General features: G+C 45.5%; 1 protein-coding gene across 2 annotated transcripts in view; it reads right to left on the bottom strand.

Moving 5' to 3' along the window:
• Window positions 1-20000, bottom strand: part of LOC143296487 (sodium-coupled monocarboxylate transporter 1-like) — a 57951-nt gene that overhangs the window by 8436 nt on the left and 29515 nt on the right. For both annotated transcript variants that reach the window (XM_076608452.1, XM_076608460.1), the window contains 7 exons: window positions 19051-19124; window positions 17481-17618; window positions 15790-15925; window positions 13721-13809; window positions 10904-11016; window positions 9230-9300; window positions 2859-2945 (listed from right to left, as the gene is read on the bottom strand). In XM_076608452.1, coding sequence (XP_076464567.1) covers window positions 2859-2945; window positions 9230-9300; window positions 10904-11016; window positions 13721-13809; window positions 15790-15925; window positions 17481-17618; window positions 19051-19124 — 708 coding nt within the window. The remainder of the gene's footprint in view (window positions 1-2858; window positions 2946-9229; window positions 9301-10903; window positions 11017-13720; window positions 13810-15789; window positions 15926-17480; window positions 17619-19050; window positions 19125-20000) is intronic.

Raw genomic sequence — 20000 nt, 5'->3', positions numbered from 1 at the left:
GAAGACCTCTACAGCTGAGTCTTGTGAAGGACCATGACTCTGAAATCAGGAGGCGATAGTGCACTGGCTCTTCGTTCAGCAGCCTTAGGGGCTTGTTGGCCTTTGAGAATCATACCAACGCCAACTGTCCTAAATCCTTTTTGTACGAGAGAGTGAGGATTAACTCTCTCCATACGAACGGCGAAAAGAGACGACGTTAACAGCGTTTCACCCCAATTACCATCATCAAAATATTGCAAGCGGAAGGCTCTTATACTGAAGACATGAATGTTGACAAAGAATGCCACAATTCTGACGACGGAAGCTAAAGGTTGGGTCATTCAGACACCCACTGGACATCCGAGGGGTCTGTGTAGAGGAGAAGAGAGGACTGGCCGTACTGAGTGGGTTAACTTGGGCAAGACGTTCTCCACTATAAAAGCCCAGATAATCAGGACAGTAGATGCCTTCTCTACTGTTCTAAGTGGTAACAGTCGGACGCGACTATCATATACTCCACTAGCAATGATGAATTGTAGACACTGGGAAAACCTGAAGGATGATTTGATGTGGTGACAGAACCTCCCACCGGTCAGTACACAGTAGAGTTGGAACCTGTCGAAGCCAGCCATTAGGGGCCAGGGGACTGTTTATACATTGGGAAGAAAACAGCGTGAAGAAATATATCGCACAGAAAACAAAAAGAGAGAATGAAAATGCACTGTTGGCGATGAGCTCTCTCCTCGGGAAAAGCAACATGAATTTCACATGGAGAAGTCTATTATGTAAAACATTTAATATAACATAATACAATACAACGCAACGCAGCGCAACACGACACAATACAACACCACAATACAACACACCACACCACACAATACAATACAATACAATACCATACAATACGACTCACCCATTTGTTGGCATGAGGAAAGCCACAGCACAACACAACACAACACAGCACAGCACAGCACAGCACAACACAGCGCAACACAACGCAACGCAACGCAACGCAGCACAGCACAGCACAGCACAGCACAACACATCACAACACAACACAACACAGCACAACACAACACAACACAGTACAGCACAGCATAGCACAGGACAGCACAACACAACACAGCACAGCACAGCACAGCACAGCACAGCACAGCACAACACAACACAACACAACACAACACAACACAACACAACACAACACAACACAGCACAGCACAGCACAGCACAGCACAGCACAGCACAGGACAGCACAGCACAGCACAACACAACACAACACAACACAGCACAACATCACCTACACCATACTACTCACCTATTTGATGGCATGAAGAAAGCCACAACACAACACAACATCACCAACACCACACGACTCACTCATTTGTTGGCATGGGGAAAGCCACAACACAACACGAAACAACACAGCACAGCACAGCACAGCACAACAACATAACAACACAACACAGCACAGCACAACACAACACAACACAATACACCACCACCACCACACCAAACGACTCACCCATTTGTTGGCATGGAGAAAGTCAACCCAACCCAACCCAACCCAACCCAACACAATACAATACGACACAACACAACACAGCACAGCACAGCACGACACAACACAACACAACACAATACAGCACAACACAACACAGCACAACACAACACAACACAATACAATACAGCACAACACAACACAACACAGCACAGCACAGCACAACACAGCACAGCACAACACAATACAACACAATACAGCACAGCACAACACAATACAATACAACACAATACAGCACAGCACAGCACAACACAACACAACACAACACAACACAACACAGCACAACACAGCACAACACAATACAATACAACACAATACAGCACAGCACAGCACAGCACAGCACAGCACAATACAGCACAGCACAACACAACACAACACAACACAACACAGCACAGCACAGCACAGCACAGCACAGCACAGCACAGCACAGCACAGTACAGTACAGCACAACACAACACAACACAACACAACACAACACAGCACAACACAGCACAGCACAGCACAGTACAGCACAACACAACACAGCACAACACAGTACAGCACAGCACAGCACAACACAACACAACACAGTACAGCACAGCACAGCACAACACAACACAACACAGCACAGCACAGTACAGCACAGCACAACACAATACACCACCACCCACACCAAACGACTCACCCATTTGTTGGCATGAGGAAAGCCACAGCACAGCACAGCACAGCACAGCACAGCACAGCACAGCACAGCACAGCACAGCACAGCACAACACAGCACAGCACAACACAGCACAACACAACACAACACAACACAACACAACACAACACAACACAGCACAGCACACAGCACAGCACAACACAACACAACACAGCACAACATCACCAACACCAAACGACTCACCTATTTGATGGCATGAAGAAAGCCACAACACAGCACAGCACAGCACAGCACAACACAACACAACACAACACAACACAACACACCACCACCCACACCAACACCACACGACTCACTCATTTGTTGGCATGGGGAAAGCCACAACACAACACGAAACAACACAGCACAGCACAGCACAGCACAGCACAGCACACCACCACCCACACCAAACGACTCACCCATTTGTTGGCATGGAGAAAGTCAACCCACAACCCAACCCAACCCGACACAGCACGACACGACACAACACAACACAACGCAACGCAACACAACACAACACCGCAACGCAACGCAACGCAACGCAACGCAACGCAACACGACACAACACAACACAGCACAGCACAACACACCATCACAACACAACACAGCACAACACACCATCACCCACACCACACGACTCACCCATTTGTTGGCATGGGGAAAGCCGCCACCCAGCATGAACATGCCGACGATGGGCCCTCCACAGGCACCGAAGGCTGTGATGGCCATCTGGAAAAAAAAAATATATATTCAGACAAAGCTGTCACTGAAGCAGTGAGTAGATATATCAAAATACAGGGTTTATTATACGTTATCTCTATCATTAAAAGATCAATCTTTTTTTTGTTTGTTTATGAAGTACAGGGAACATATCGTTATGCGTTCAAACAGAGAGCTCAGCTTACAGCACAGAGTGACATAAGATTACAAATGGGTCAGCAGATACGTCAAGTCTCCACACTCAGCTCTTTCAAGTCTGGCCTTAAAACCCACCTCTTCCCAAAATAGCCTCCCTTCCCTGCCTCTTCCTTGTCTTTAGTTTCTCCAGTTTTAGAGTTATGCGTGCGTGAGAATGACTGGTGCGAAAGCGATTAGATTTGTCTATGCACAAGATTCAGCGCTAAGTACCATTATTATTATCATTATAACATGATCATACCAGTTGGCCAATTGCAAAGTGAGAGCTGTATGATTGATTGTTTCTCCACTGCCATAGAAAGTCATTTTCCAGCTCAGTTTTTTTGTGAAGGACTATGACTCTCAAACTAAGAGACCTGACTGCACTGGCTCTTAGTGCTGCAGCCTTGGGGGCGAGTTGGCCTTTGGGAACCATCCCAACGCTGACTGTCCTAAGAAGACACTCTCCGCCACAATCAAATTCCTAGCCCAGATAGTCGGAACAGCAGTTAACTTCTCTGCTGCTCTGATGGTCACAATCGGACACGAACGATTTACTAAGTATGCTACTTGAAGATAATTCCATCAGTCGGATTTTCTTTCTTTTTTTTTTAAGTATTGCCAGAGAACAAGTACTGCCGCCAAAGACTTGTGCTTTATAAAGAAGGAAATACTCACTGATACGCTGTATAATTTCCCCGACAATAGATAAATAAACGAAACACATAACCGAAGCTTTTCCACAAAAAAAAGTACATTCATCACCTTTTATGTGTACTGTTTTCATCATTTGAGGTATTTCTTCAGGGTCAGTCAATGGTCAGATCTTTCCACAGCACAGCTTACACTACCAGTAGTAGTAGTAGTAGTGTAGTAGCAGTAGTAGTGATGATAATGACAATGACAGTTTTCAGTTTCAGTAGCTTAAGGAGGCGTCACTGCGTTCGGACAAATCCATATACGCTACACCACATCTGCCAAGCAGATGCCTGACCAGCAGCGTAACCCAACGCGCTTAGTCAGGCCTTGAGAAAAAGAAAAAAAAGGAAAATTGGTGAATAAATAATAGATAAATACATAAAAAAAATAATAACTACTACCACTACTAATAACATGTATAAGGCGCAAAAACCTGATGAAGCCAATATAAGCGTACATAAATAAATAAATAATAATTATAATATAAAAAAGTAGTAGTAGTAGTAGTAGTAGTAGTAGTAGTAAATAAATAAATAAATAAGTAAATAAATAAATAAGACAATGATGATAAATAACGATGGCAAAACGACGCACAACTAAAAACACAGACAAACAATTCAGCTACTCAACCAACAAAGGACATGAAAAAAAGCACAAAACAGCACCGAGTCACACGACCACAATGCCCCACGTGAAGGCCAATGGTCTCAAGAGACACGAACTGAATGAGTCCACGGGAAAAAAAACCTATGACGGAAGCACAGGAGTGAGTATGTATGTGAGAGTGTGAACACGTGTGGCGATGACACGGACAATGCAGCCACTGAGTTGAGGACGATGAGGACGATGAAAGTGGGCAGGAGATGAAGTGGTGTGTCCATCGAGAGATCGATGATGACCATCGTTGTCATCCAGATGGGGGATGGGGGGAGGGTGGTGGTGGGGTGGGGAGGGAGGATGCTCATGAGTCTATCTGTGAGTGCGCAGATGGCTGAATAGTTCAATCTGCGCACGAAATGTTCGCTGACAGTTGGGGCAGACAAAGACAGGCATATCATTGTCAGGGAGCTTGTTTGCCCGTGACTTTCTGGCCTGCCTCTTCTGAACAGCTGCAGCAGTCCTGTTGGCCTCGCACAACTTGGCGCCTTTGTGCACAGCAGCGCGCCATTTGTTACGGTCCACTGCAGATTCCTCCCAGGAGTCAGGGTTGATATCAAACGCTTTCAGAGAGACTTTCAGAGTATCTCTGAAGCGCTTCTTCTGACCTCAAGACGACGATGTTGAAGAAGAACAGTAAGTGACGACGACGAAGACAAGGACAAACGTAGAATCCCTTGTAGAGACTTGGCAAGGCCAGAGGACACGAGGGAGTGGAAAGGAGTGGGCGGTAGTTGCAACCAACCGACACCAAACCTACAGAGGTCCAAGGCAGGCAGTGGGAGCCAAGGGGAGACAATGGATGGCCAGTGGAAGGTTCGGGAAGTCAGTGGATGGACACGGAAGTGGGAATACTTCCAGACGAGGTACAGCTACCAGAAGGCTGGGAAGAGCATCGACACCGAACACCGAGACACAGAGCGGAGAACACACTGACCACTCGGAGGAAAACCGATCCCCGCTGACCGAGCGTCAAGCCGGGCAAACAGAGCAGGTGCCAGTTGCACTGCTCGGACGAAGAGCCTAGTATGGTCGTAACCCGCTACTAAACTGTGTGTAGTATGGAACTGACCAATGGCGTATTTAGTCCTCTGGATCGCCGGGAAGATCTTCGCCCGCATCATACTGAACAGACTGGTTGACCATGTCTCCAAAACAGCCATCCCTGAAGCACAGTACGGCTTCCGCTCAGGCAGGGGACCATACATGTGACATGGTGTTTGCCGTACGCCAGATGCAAGAGAAGTGCCGTGAGCAGAACAAGGAGCTCCACATGGTCTTTATACACCTAAGGCCTTCGACGCGGTGAACCTCCGTGGTCTGTGGAAAATCCTCCTAAAGTTCGGCATCAACTGTCAAAAAGTTTGAACCAAGCAATGCAACTGGCACCTGAAGTGCACCAAAGACAGGCACGACTGCCTCCTATGACAGTAGCGGGCGAAAAGCCCTGTATCCTGTCACTGACCAGCGAAGAAAATGTTGATCTCAGTTCAGTGACAGCTTGAACTGGGACTGACACGAAACCCGCGTGCAATCAGCACAACCCTCACCGCTCTATGGCTGAATGACAATGACAAGACATTTATATAGCGCTTTCACACCTCTCAAAGCAGTTCACAAAAATACTCAGACACAAAGCAGACAAGTACACACACACACACACACATACACGCGCTCACGCACGAAGAAAGAAGAAATAGAATGTAGATGCGGAATAAAGTGCCTCAGTCTATAAAGAGACAGCTTGAAAAGGCCTATTTTGTACTGGATTCACAGGAAGTGAGTGGGGGACTATGACCGCCAGACAGTTTCAGTTTCAGTTTCAGTAGCTCAAGGAGGCGTCACTGCGTTCGGACAAAACCATATACGCTACACCACATCTGCCAAGCAGATGCCTGACCAGCAGCGTAACCCAACGCGCTTAGTCAGGCCTTGAGAAAAAAAAAATAATAATAATAAAATAAATAAATAAATAAATAAATAAAAAAGGTGAATAAATAATAGATAAGCTTACATAAATAAATAAATAAATAAATAATAATTATAATATAGAAAAATGTAGTAGTAATAATAATAATAAATAAATAAATAAGACAACAGTGATGATAAATAAGCAAATAAATGTAAAACATGAAGACACACAGAGAAAGCGAAGTCCGGGCTTTTACAGCCGAAGAAGTGGAAACAAGAGTCGATGTATACACAACAACTTAACGACGAAACAAGGATGAAGGAAACGACGAAAAGGAAGTGGTGAGTGGAAAGGACAGGAAGGGAGAGAAAGATAACGATAACGACTCAAATAGGGCCATGGGCTTTGTCGGATATATCATCGTCATCGTTACCGAGAGAGAGAGAGAGAGACAGAGACAGAGAGAGAGAGAGACAGAGAGAGAGAGAGTCCAAAATTACAAAGAGAGAAAAGACATGAAACGAAAGTGAGAAAGTAAAGCCGGAATGACAGACAGAAAGTAAAGCAGGAATGACAGACAGACAGAAAGCAGGAATGACAGACAGAAAGTAAAGCAGGAATGACAGACAGAAAGCAGGAATGACAGACAGAAAGTAAAGCCGGAATGACAGACAGACAGAAAGCAGGAATGACAGACAAAAAGAAAGCAGGAATGACAGACAGAAAGCCGGAATGACAGACAAAAAGAAAGCCGGAATGACAGACAAAAAGAAAGCAGGAATGACAGACAGAAAGCCGGAATGACAGACAGAAAGTAAAGCAGGAATGACAGACAGAAAGCAGGAATGACAGACAGAAAGTAAAGCAGGAATGACAGACAAAAAGAAAGCAGGAATGACAGACAGAAAGTAAAGCAGGAATGACAGACAAAAAGAAAGCAGGAATGACAGACAGAAAGAAAGCAGGAATGACAGACAGACAGAAAGCAGGAATGACAGACAAAAAGAAAGCAGGAATGACAGACAGAAAGCCGGAATGACAGACAAAAAGAAAGCCGGAATGACAGACAAAAAGAAAGCAGGAATGACAGACAGAAAGCCGGAATGACAGACAGAAAGTAAAGCAGGAATGACAGACAGAAAGTAAAGCAGGAATGACAGACAGAAAGCAGGAATGACAGACAGAAAGTAAAGCAGGAATGACAGACAGAAAGAAAGCAGGAATGACAGACAGAAAGTAAAGCAGGAATGACAGACAAAAAGAAAGCAGGAATGACAGACAGAAAGAAAGCAGGAATGACAGACAGAAAGCAGGAATGACAGACAGAAAGTAAAGCCGGAATGACAGACAAAAAGAAAGCAAGAATGACAGACAGAAACCAGGAATGACAGACAGAAAGAAAGCAGGAATGACAGACAGACAGAAAGCAGGAATGACAGAAAGAAAGAAAGCAGGAATGACAGAAAAATGACAGACAGAAAGAAAGCAGGAATGACAGACAGAAAGAAGCAGGAATGACAGACAGAAAGTAAAGCCGGAATGACAGACAGACAGCAGGAATGACAGAAAGAAAGAAAGCAGGAATGACAGAAAGAAAGAAGCAGGAATGACAGACAGAAAGTAAAGCCGGAATGACAGACAGAAAGCAGGAATGACAGACAGAAAGCAGGAATGACAGACAGAAAGTAAAGCAGGAATGACAGAAAGTAAAGCCGGAATGACAGACAGAAAGTAAAGCAGGAATGACAGACAGAAAGAGAGCAGGAATGACAGACAGAAAGAGAACAGGAATGACAGACAGAAAGTAAAGCCGGAATGACAGACAGAAAGTAAAGCAGGAATGACAGACAGACAGAAAGCCGGAATGACAGACAGAAAGTAAAGCAGGAATGACAGACAGAAAGAAAGCAGGAATGACAGACAGAAAGAAAGCCGGAATGACAGACAGACAGAAAGCCGGAATGAGAGACAGACAGAAAGCAGGAATGACAGACAGAAAGCCGGAATGACAGACAGACAGAAAGCCGGAATGACAGACAGAAAGAAAGCCGGAATGACAGACAGACAGAAAGCCGGAATGAGAGACAGAAAGTAAAGCAGACGGAAAGCAGGAATGACAGACAGAAAGCAGGAATGACAGACAGACAGAAAGCAGGAATGACAGACAGAAAGAAAGCAGGAATGACAGACAGACAGAAAGCAGGAATGACAGACAGACAGAAAGCCGGAATGAGAGACAGAAAGAAAGCCGGAATGACAGACAGAAAGTAAAGCAGGAATGACAGACAGAAAGTAAAGCAGGAATGACAGACAAAAAGAAAGCAGGAATGACAGACAGAAAGAAAGCAGGAATGACAGAAAGAAAACCGGAATGACAGACAGACAGAAAGCCGGAATGACAGACAGAAAGAAAGCCGGAATGACAGACAGAAACTAAGCAGGAATGACAGACAGAAAGTAAAGCCGGAATGACAGACAGAAAGAAAGCAGGAATGACAGACAGAAAGACAAAAAGAAAGCAGGAATGACAGACAGACAGAAAGCAGGAATGACAGACAGAAAGAAAGCAGGAATGACAGACAGAAAGTAAAGCAGGAATGACAGACAGACAGAAAGAAAGCCGGAATGACAGACAGACAGACAGAAAGCAGGAATGACAGACAGAAAGAAAGCAGGAATGACAGACAGACAGAAAGACAGAAAGCAGGAATGACAGACAGACAGAAAGCAGGAATGACAGACAGAAAGAAAGCAGGAATAACAGACAGAAAGAAAGCAGGAATGACAGACAGACAGAAAGCAGGGCACGATGTTCACGTGCTGCCCTCTGGGGGGCGTGGGCACGAACCTGAGTCACCGGCCCTGACAACGCTTTCATGGCGTAGGCCAGTCCAATGGTTCCCACTCCGTACACCACCACTGACAACACATAAATAAACAAACGGTCAATCAATCAATCAAAACAGATAGATGGATAGATAAATGAATACCAGATCTATCCAACGCTTTGGCAATAATGCTATCACAACTACCTAGAACTTTAGCAATAATCATATCACACCTACCCTGAACCTCCACAATAATCCTAGCAAACTAACACTACACTTTGGCAATAATTCTTCAACATCTATATTGCACTTTGGCAATAATTCTACATCTACATTGCACTTTGGCAATAATTCTACATCTACATTGCACTTTGGCAATAATCCTAGCACACCTATCCAGCACTATGGCAATAATCCTGTCACATCTGCCTTCCACTTTGGCAATAATCCTAGCACACCTATCCAGCACTATGGCAATAATCCGGTCACACCCACCAGCACTTTGGTAATATTCCTTCCACAACGAATGAACACCTTTCTGAATCTGTTCAACTATACAATAACAAGCAAAAAAGAACTCTCCAAGTACACTCATTCGGGAATTTGGCAATAAAAATCCTGGCTTACATTCACGGAATTTTTGTAACAATAATCCTAGCGTACATTCACGGGACTTGACAATGATAAGCCTTGCACACATACACAGGATATTTTGGCAACAATAACTTTAGCACACGCACACAGGATTTTAGCAATACTAATCCTAGCACACCTGCCCTGGATTTTGGCAACAATAAACTTAGCACACGCACACAGGATTTTGGCAATAATAAGCCCAGCACACATGCCTAGGATTATGGCAATAGTAAGCCTTGCACACGCACACACGGTTTTGTCAATAACAATCCTAGCGCACCTACAAAGGATTTTGGCAAAAACCAGCCATGCACACAAAAGCAGGATTTTGCAAATGATAATCCCAGCACACATACACGGGATTTTGGCAATGATAAGCCTTGCACACATGCACACGGTTTGGGCAGCAATTACCCCAGCACACCCTCTACGGATTTACTCTAAGCATACCTATCCACCAGTTTGGCAATAATCATAGCTCACCTATAGCAATGATAAGCTTTGCACACATACACAGGATTTTAGCGATGATAACCCCAGCTCGACCACCCAGGGAGTTTGGCAATGACCGAATAAAATACAAGATCAGCACTCTATGCTTAAATGTATTCACAAATCAGCCCCTTCCTACCTCTGTGGCTGCCTTCACCTCTACACTCCATCTCGCTCACTACGATCAGCTTCGGATCCACTCCACTTACGCATACCCAGATTCAAACTCTCGACTGTTGGCCGCCGTTCTTTCTCTGTCTCTGGACCTTGCAATTGGAATGAACTTCCTCTTTCGCTTCGTCAAGTCTCCACACTCAGCTCTTTCAAGTCTGGTCCTTAAAACCCACCTCTTCCCAAAATAGCCTCACTTGCCTGCCTCTTCCTTGTCTTTAGTTTCTCCAGTTTTAGAGTTATGCGTGCGTGAGAATGACTGGTGCGAAAGCGCTTAGATTTGTCTATGCACAAGATTCAGCGCTATATAAGTACCATTATTATTATTATTATTATTATTATAAGCCTTGCACACAAACACAGGAGCTGAGCGATAACAAGCCCAGCTCACCCACCCAGTATTTTGGCGATGATGGTGACGGTGGTGTCGTGCAGCCCCCTCAAGGGGCGGGCCAGCACGTCCTCCACAGAGTTGGCCGCCAGGGCGTTGATGCCGGAGGACACCGTGCTGCACGTGCACACACATTTCCTCATTCATCTTTCACTGCAGCCTGCTGCCCAGCTGACCACACCAGGCCTTTCTGTGCATGCAGATAGTGCACGTAAAAGAACCCACAGCAACAAAAGGGATGTCTCTGATAAAATTATGGGGGGGAAAAAACAGTCCGCTGTGGTTTACACGTGCGTGCGTGCGCGTGACCGAAAGTTGACTGAATGACACAAGAAAGGAATGATAAGTGCCCAAAGGAATCTGTCTGTCAGCTCTAGCCGAGTGAAGTGATGGCCTAGAGGTAACGCGTCCGCCTTGGAAGCGAGAGAATCTGAGTGCACTGGTTCCAATCACGGTTCGGCCGCCGATATTTTCTCCCCCTCCACTAGACCTTGAGTGGTGGTCTGGACGCTAGTCATTTGAATGAGACGATAAACCGAGGTCCCGTGTGCAGCATGCATTTGGCGCACGTAAAAGAACCCACGGCAACAAAAGGGTTGTTCCTGGCAAAATTCTGTAGAAAAATCCACTTCGATAGGAAAAACAAATAAAACTACACGCAGGAAAAAATACAAAAAAAAATGGGTGGCGCTGTAGTGTAGCGACGCGCTCTCCCTGGGGAGAGCAGCCCGAATTTCACACAGAGAAATCTGTTGTGATAAAAAGAAATACAAATACAAACACAAATACCCAGGTAGACAGCATGCTGTGCAAATGACTCCATGTTTGTACAGTGCATAGAGTTTGGTCTCTGACCAAGGATATGTGTGTATTAATAAGGTGTGTATGACGTTAATGATAATAATGATGATGATCACATTGGGCCAAAGAAGGTAAATTTGTGTTTGTATTTGTATTTCTTTTTATCACAACAGATTTCTCTGTGTGAAATTCGGGCTGCTCTCCCCAGAGAGAGCGCATCGCTACACTATAGCGCCACCCATTTTTTTGCATTTTTTTCTGCGTGCTGGGTTGTTTTTTTGTTGTTGTTGTTTTTCTATTTGTTTTTCCTATCGAAGTGGATTTTTACATAGAATTTTACTAGGAACAACCCTTTTGTTACCGTGGGTTCTTTTACGTGCGTTAAGTTAAGTGCATGCTGCACACAGGACCTCGGTTTATCGTCTCATTCGAATGACTAACGTCTAGACCACCACTCAAGGTCTAGTGGATGGGAAAAAATATCGGCGGCTGAGCCGTGATTCGAACCAGCGCGCTCAGATTCTCTCGTTTCCTATGTGAACGCATTACCTCTAGTACACTATAGCGATCAAGTAGAATATGTATAGAAAATAAAAATGAAAAAACATCTGTGCAATGCACTATAAACAACTTGAAAACACACGATTAAAAAGAAACGCCCAAAATTTACAGTTATACAGTGATTAAAAAAACGAAAGATGCGGGTTTATATTGTAAAATAATACATTACAAGAAAGCACTTCCGTTCTGAGTGATGCTAATTGCATCAGCTGCATTCACCAGTATTCGAAAATCCAGCCTCATTTTACCATATCTCCAAGAAGAAAACTGTACCAAAAAATGGTACTTTAACTCTCTCCATACGAACGGCGAAAGAGACGACGTTAACAGCGTTTCACCCCAATTACCATCATCAAAATATTGCAAGCGGAAGGCTCTTATACTGAAGAGGTGAATGTTGACAAAGAATACCACAATTCTGACGACGGAAGCTAAAGGTTGGGTCATTCAGACACCCACTGGACATCCGAGGGGTCTGTGTAGAGGAGAAGAGAGGACTGGCCGTACTGAGTGAGTTAAAGTTTAACAGTCTCACAGACTTTTACAGCCACCGGGGCACTAAATTGAAACCAACGCAGTGTGTCTAGGTCTCGGCATTCGAAGGCAGGGCCCAGACGGGCGCAATAGCCGAGTGGTTAAAGCGTTGGACTGTCAATCTGAGGGTCCCGGGTTCGAATCACGGTGACGGCGCCTGGTGGGTAAAGGGTGGAGATTTTTACGATCTCCCAGGTCAACATATGTGCAGACCTGCTTAGTGCCTGAACCCCCTTCGTGTGTATATGCAAGTAGAAGATCAAATACGCACGTTAAAGATCCTGTAATCCATGTCAGCGTTCGGTGGGTTATGGAAACAAGAACATACCCAGCATGCACACCCCCGAAAACGGAGTATGGCTGCCTACATGGCGGGGTAAAAACGGTCATACACGTAGAGGCCCACTCGTGTGCATACGAGTGGACGCAGAAGAAGAAGAAGAAGAGGCAGGGGCCCACAGTCCTCACCCCCTGCCATTCCAACCTTCCCCAACCCAAGTCAGGTACCCAGTCACACCCGGGTAGGGTGAGGAAAAATGGGAGTCAACTGCCTTTCCCAAGGACACAACACTGTCGATTTACCCTCCCCCCCCCCTTGCCCTCCTCGCCCACACCTCCTCCCTCACCCCCCACCCCCAACTCACCATTCATCCCCCTCCCCCTCCTCATTCTGAACGATAACACTCAAATGTAAAAAATCGGTATTCTCAACTACAAAATGTCTACAAGCACCAGTCTGTATGACGGAACATTAATTAAACAAAAATTCCTCCACACGGGGCCTCGAACCCTGATCACTGGTGAACACAGGATTAGAAGTCCAACACCTGAAATATTCTGCCACGGTGACTCCCTGTGTTAATCAGGACTATCACCCCCCCCCCCCTCCCTCTACCTCTCCCCACCCCACCCCTGACCCACTTACCTGAGGGCTCCACTAAACAGCATGGACATGTAGAGCCCGGCAAAGCCTGGCAGGTCATCCAGCACGTGAATCACAAAGTAGGGCATCATCTGGAACGTGAGGCATATAGTTGGTCAGACATGTGAATCACGAAGTAGGGCATCATCTGGAACGTGAGGCATATAGTTGGTCAGACATGTGAATCACGAAGTAGGGCATCATCTGGAACGTGAGGCATACAGTGGGTCAGATATGTGAATCACGAAGTAGGGCATCATCTGGAACGTGAGGCATACAGTGGGTCAGATATGTGAATCACGAAGTAGTGCATCATCTGGAACAGGGGGCATATAGTGGGTCAGACATGTGAATCACGAAGTAGGGCATCATCTGGAACAGGGGGCATATAGTTGGTCAGACATGTGAATCACGAAGTAGGGCATCATCTGGAACGTGGGGCATATAGTGGGTCAGACATGTGAATCACGAAGTAGGGCATCATCTGGAACGTGAGGCATATAGTTGGTCAGACATGTGAATCACGAAGTAGGGCATCATCTGGAACAGGGGGCATATAGTGGGTCAGACATGTGAATCACGAAGTAGGGCATCATCTGGAACAGGGGGCATATAGTGGGTCAGAGTGAATAACGAAGTAGGGCATCATCTGGAACAGGGGGCATATAGTGGGTCAGACATGTGAATCACGAAGTAGGGCATCATCTGGAACAGGGGGCATATAGTGGGTCAGACATGTGAATCACGAAGTAGGGCATCATCTGGAACGTTGGGCGTACAGTGGGTCAGACATGTGAATCACGAAGTAGGGCATCATCTGAAACGTGAGGCATATAGTGGGTCAGACATGTGAATCACGAAGTAGGGCATCATCTGAAACGTGGGGCATATAGTTGGTCAGACATGTGAATCATGAAGTAGGGCATCATCTGAAACGTGGGGCATATAGTTGGTCAGACATGTGAATCATGAAGTAGGGCATCATCTGAAACGTGGGGCATATAGTTGGTCAGACATGTGAATCATGAAGTAGAGCATCATCTGAAACGTGGGGCATATAGTTGGTCAGACATGTGAATCATGAAGTAGGGCATCATCTGAAACGTGGGGCATATAGTTGGTCAGACATGTGAATCATGAAGTAGGGCATCATCTGAAAACAGGGGGCATATAGTGGGTCAGACATGTGAATCATGAAGTAGGGCATCATCTGAAAACAGGGGGCATATAGTGGGTCAGACATGTGAATCATGAAGTAGGGCATCATCTGAAACGTGGGGCATATAGTGGGTCAGACATGTGAATCATGAAGTAGGGCATCATCTGAAAACAAGGGGGCATATAGTGGGTCAGACATGTGAATCATGAAGTAAGGCATCATCTGAAACGTGAGGCATATAGTTGGTCAGACATGTGAATCACGAAGTAGAGCATCATCTGAAACGTGGGGCATATAGTTGGTCAGACATGTGAATCACGAAGTAGGGCATCATCTGAAAACAGGGGGCATATAGTGGGTCAGACATGTGAATCATGAAGTAGGGCATCATCTGAAAACAGGGGGCATATAGTGGGTCAGGCAAGATCGTGTTGTTGTTGCTGTTGCTGTTGGTGGTGGTGGTGCTGCTGATGTTGTTGTTTTTGTTGTTGATGTTTTGTTGTTGCTGCTGCTGCTCACACGCACGCACGCACGCACGCTCACACAAACACACATGCGTACGCGCGCACGCACACATTCACACACAGACACACACACACACACAAACAACACACACACACACACACACACACACACACACACAAACAACACACACACACACACACACACACACACACACACAAACAACACACACACACACACACACACACACACACACACAAACATTCGCGCGGGCACACACACACACACACACACACAGACACACACACACACACACACACACACACACACACACACACACACACAAACATTCGCGCGGGCACACACACACACACACACACACACACACACACACAAACAACACACACACACACACACACACACACACACACACACACACACACACACACACCTGGTTCTTGTTGGAGATTAGACCAGCACTGTAGGGGTCACAGCCAATGGTCACCACATAGGCATACAGCAGCAGTCCAGTGAGTGTCAGGATGACCCCGTATCCCCCGTTCAACGGGGTGTTCAACAGGAACGCCCTGGACCCAACAGAAATAATCCTCATGTTCATTTCTTCTTCTTCTTCTTCTGCGTTCACTCGTATGCACACGAGTGGACTTTTACGTGTATGACCGTTTTTACCCCGCCATGTAGGCAGCCATACTCCGTTTTCGGGGGGGGGGGTGCATGCTGGGTATGTTCTTGTTTCCATAACCCACCGAACGCTGACATGGATTACAGGATCTTTAACGTGCGTATTTGATCTTCTGCTTGCATATACACACGAAGGGGGTTCAGGCACTAGCAGGTCTGCACATATGTTGACCTGGGAGATCGTAAAATCTCCACCCTTTACCCACCAGGCGCCGTCACCGTGATTCGAACCCGGGACCCTCAGATTGACAGTCCAACGCTTTAACCACTCGGCTATTGCGCCCGTCATGTTCATTTCAATTATTACCCCCCAAAAAAATAACTCTACCTAAACCATCTGGAATGATAAAAGGTGCACCAATTGTGAAGTGGAGCTTTAGATTCGTTTTTTAAAAAAGGATAAATGACAGATGAATGAGTCAAAAGATATATATTTGTATTTGTATTTCTTTTTATCGCAACCGATTTCTCTGTGTGAAATTCGGGCTGCTCTCCCCAGGGAGAGCGCGTTGATATACTACAGCGCCACCCATTTTTTTGTATTTTTTCCTGCGTGCAGTTTTATTTGTTTTTCCTATCGAAGTGGATTTTTCTTAAAAATTTTGCCAGGAACAACCCTTTTGTTGCCGTGCATGCTTCACACGGGACCTCGGTTTATCGTCTCATCCGAATGACTAGCGTCCAGACCACCACTCAAGGTCTAGTGGAGGGGGAGAAAATGTCGGCGGCTGAGCCGTGATTCGAATCAGCGGGCTCAGATTCTCTCGCTTCCTAGGCGGACGCGTTACCTCTAGGCCATCACTGCACTATATAAATAATAGATATTATCATGCTGCGATGGCACCTACCTTCTCACACAGAAGAAAGCAGGAAAATAAAGTTTTATTCCCACACAAACAAAGGACAATAAAAAAGAAACACGAAATAATGAAAATACTCTGTTATAAACTACGACATACAACATTCAACAACCGTCTACCTAAAGATCTAGTCATCAGCCCCATCCACATGTAATATGCGGCTTCTGTTCAAATGTGTGTGTGTGTGTGTGTGTGTGTGTGTGTGTGCACAAGTTTTTATATTGATATGCACTTGTATGTATCCTAATTTCTACTGTATCTGTGTTTGTGTATGGTTTTCGATTTATGTTCGTACCTTGTTATGTACTGTTATGTACTATCCACCCACCCCCACCCCTCCACCCGCAATATTCCTTGTGACCCCGGTACACTTGGTAATAGAGACATATTCTATTCTATTCTATTCTATTCTATCCATGCACTCAAAGCACACACACACACACACACACACACACACACACACACACACATTCCCCTCCAACACATACACATGATTTCACACACACTTGGACCTCATGGTCTTGAGGGACCCTACACGCTGTGCTCACACCACGAATGAAGTGGGGGGAAAAAGACTTACGCTTTGGCGGACCTCATGGTCTTGAGGGACCCTATGCGTTGCACGGAGGACTGGTTGAAGCAGTTGACCAGCCACAGGACACAGCCCCCGATGATGCAGGCAAACATTGAGTGGCGCTCTCGGGGATCGGGGGAAAACCTGGAGGGAATGAGTGAGTGAGTGAGTGAGTGAGTGAGTGAATCTTTATTTTCCAACGGTGGAGACATTAGCACACTCGCCGACTTACACATCTGCCGTTGTTCTGAGAGACACACAGACGTCTATACACATTATAAATGTTGTCATACTAAATACATGTATACATGTACATGGGTAACTCGGCGTCAAACTGAGAGACACTACATTGCGCATAATTATGTTTACGAAATGGAAGCGAGTCACACACACACACACACACACACACACACACCACACACCACACACACACACACACACACACACACACACACACACCTAGCATGAATGCTACACATGAATGATTCAAGTGAAATTGGTACAAAAAAGTAATGATAAAAATTTCAAACACAAATGTCAGAGATAAGAAAGATAGCTAGTAAGAAGACAGGAAATATTGGTATGGATAGCGGAGAGGGAGAGGGGGGAATGAATGAATGAATGAATGAATGAATGAATGAATCTTTATTTTCCAACGGTGAAGATATTAGCACTTTGGCCGACTTACACATCTGCCGTTGTTCTAAGAGACACACAAACATGTACGCATATAAATGTAGTTATACTTAATACTTAATACATGTATAATGTACGAGTATAACACAGCGTCAAACTGAGAGACACAACATCGCTCACATCTGTACGGAACGGAAGCGAGTAACACACACACGCACACGCACACGCACACGCACACACACACACACACACACCAAGGGAAAAACAACAACAAAACCCTAGCATGAATGCTACACATGAATGATTCAAGTGAAATTAACACAGAAAAGTAACGATAAAATTTTTAACACAGATGTAAGAGACATGAAAGACAGCAAATAAGGCAACGGGTAATAGGGATATGGACAGATAGACACATTATGTGAAAGACAGAGAGAGGGAGAGACAGAGGGGAGAGAGAGAGACAGAGACAGACAGACAGGGAGATGTAGGGAGAGGGAGGGAGGGAGGAGAGAGAGGTAGGGAGATGTAGGGAGAGGGAGGGAGGAAGAGAGACAGAGAAAGAGAGAGAGAGAGAGAGAAGAAATAAAAATCATCTTTGCATTGTATTGGTCGTCGTCATAATCGCCTTTTATTTATTTCTATCTTTGGACCTTTTGTGGTCATATGAACCAGTGCCATCCGTTCGTGATCCTTATCATCATCACAAAGAAAGAAAGGAAGAAGGAAAGAAAGGAAGAAAGAAAGGAAGGAAGGAAGGAAGGAGAAAAGAAAAATAATGACAAAACCAGTCCTACAAATGACATGCAAACAAAAAGCACAAATTACATGTAGAGACAGATCTGTGAACAGACAAGCTAGATGCACAACAACAGACAGACAGACAGACAAGCGGACAGACAGACAGACAGACAGGGATACCCAATGATGTAATACTGACTGGGCAAACTCCATCCGGCCGCCTTCGTAGGAAATGTCGATCATCTTGGAGAACCCCCCCACTGTCATCATACCCTGATAGCAACATGAACATCATCAAGTATAGGAAAGAAACAGGGATAGCTACAACAACAACAACAACAAAATATTTTATAATCAAATCTTCATCGATATGTGTTTCGATTTTGCGTTGTTGTGTTACGTTGTGTTGTGTTGCGTTAACTTGCGTTGTGTTGCGATTTTGCGTTGTGTTAGGTTTTGTTGTGTTGCGTTAACTTGCGTTGTGTTGTGCTGTGCTGTGCTGTGCTGTGCTGTGCTGTGCTGTTCTGCGTTGCCATGCCTTGCTGTGCTGTGCTGTGCTGTGCTGTGCTGTGCAGTACTGTGTTGTGCTGTGCTGTGCTGTGCTGTGCTGTGTTGTGCCGTGCTTTGCTATGCTGTGCTGTGCTGTGCAGTACTGTGTTGTGCCGTGCTCTGCTATGCTGTGCTGTGCTGTGCAGTACTGTGTTGTGCCGTGCTTTGCTATGCTGTGCTGTGCTGTATTTTGCTATGCTGTGCTTTGCTGTGCTGTGCTGTGCCGTATTTTGCTATGCTGTGCTTTGCTATGCTGTGCTGTGCTGTATTTTGCTATGCTGTGCTTTGCTGTGCTGTGCTGTGCCGTATTTTGCTATGCTGTGCTTTGCTGTGCTGTGCTGTGCTGTATTTTGCTATGCTGTGCTTTGCTGTGCTGTGCTGTGCCGTGCTGTGTTGTGCTCTATTATGCTGTGCTGTGATGTGCCGTGTGTACTGTGCTGTGCTGTGCTGTGCTGTACTGTGCTGTGTTGTGTTGTACTCTATTATGCTGTGCTGTGTTGTGTTGTGTTGTGCTGTGCTGTGCTGTGTTGTGCTCTACTATGCTGTGATGTGCTGTGCCGTGTGTACTGTGCTGTGCTGTGCTGTGCTGTGCTGTACTGT

Source organism: Babylonia areolata, chromosome 2, assembly GCF_041734735.1.
Source record: "Babylonia areolata isolate BAREFJ2019XMU chromosome 2, ASM4173473v1, whole genome shotgun sequence".
NCBI lineage: Eukaryota > Metazoa > Mollusca > Gastropoda > Neogastropoda > Buccinidae > Babylonia > Babylonia areolata.
Note: the sequence above shows the minus strand (reverse complement) of the source record. Positions and strands in the feature narration are given on the sequence as shown.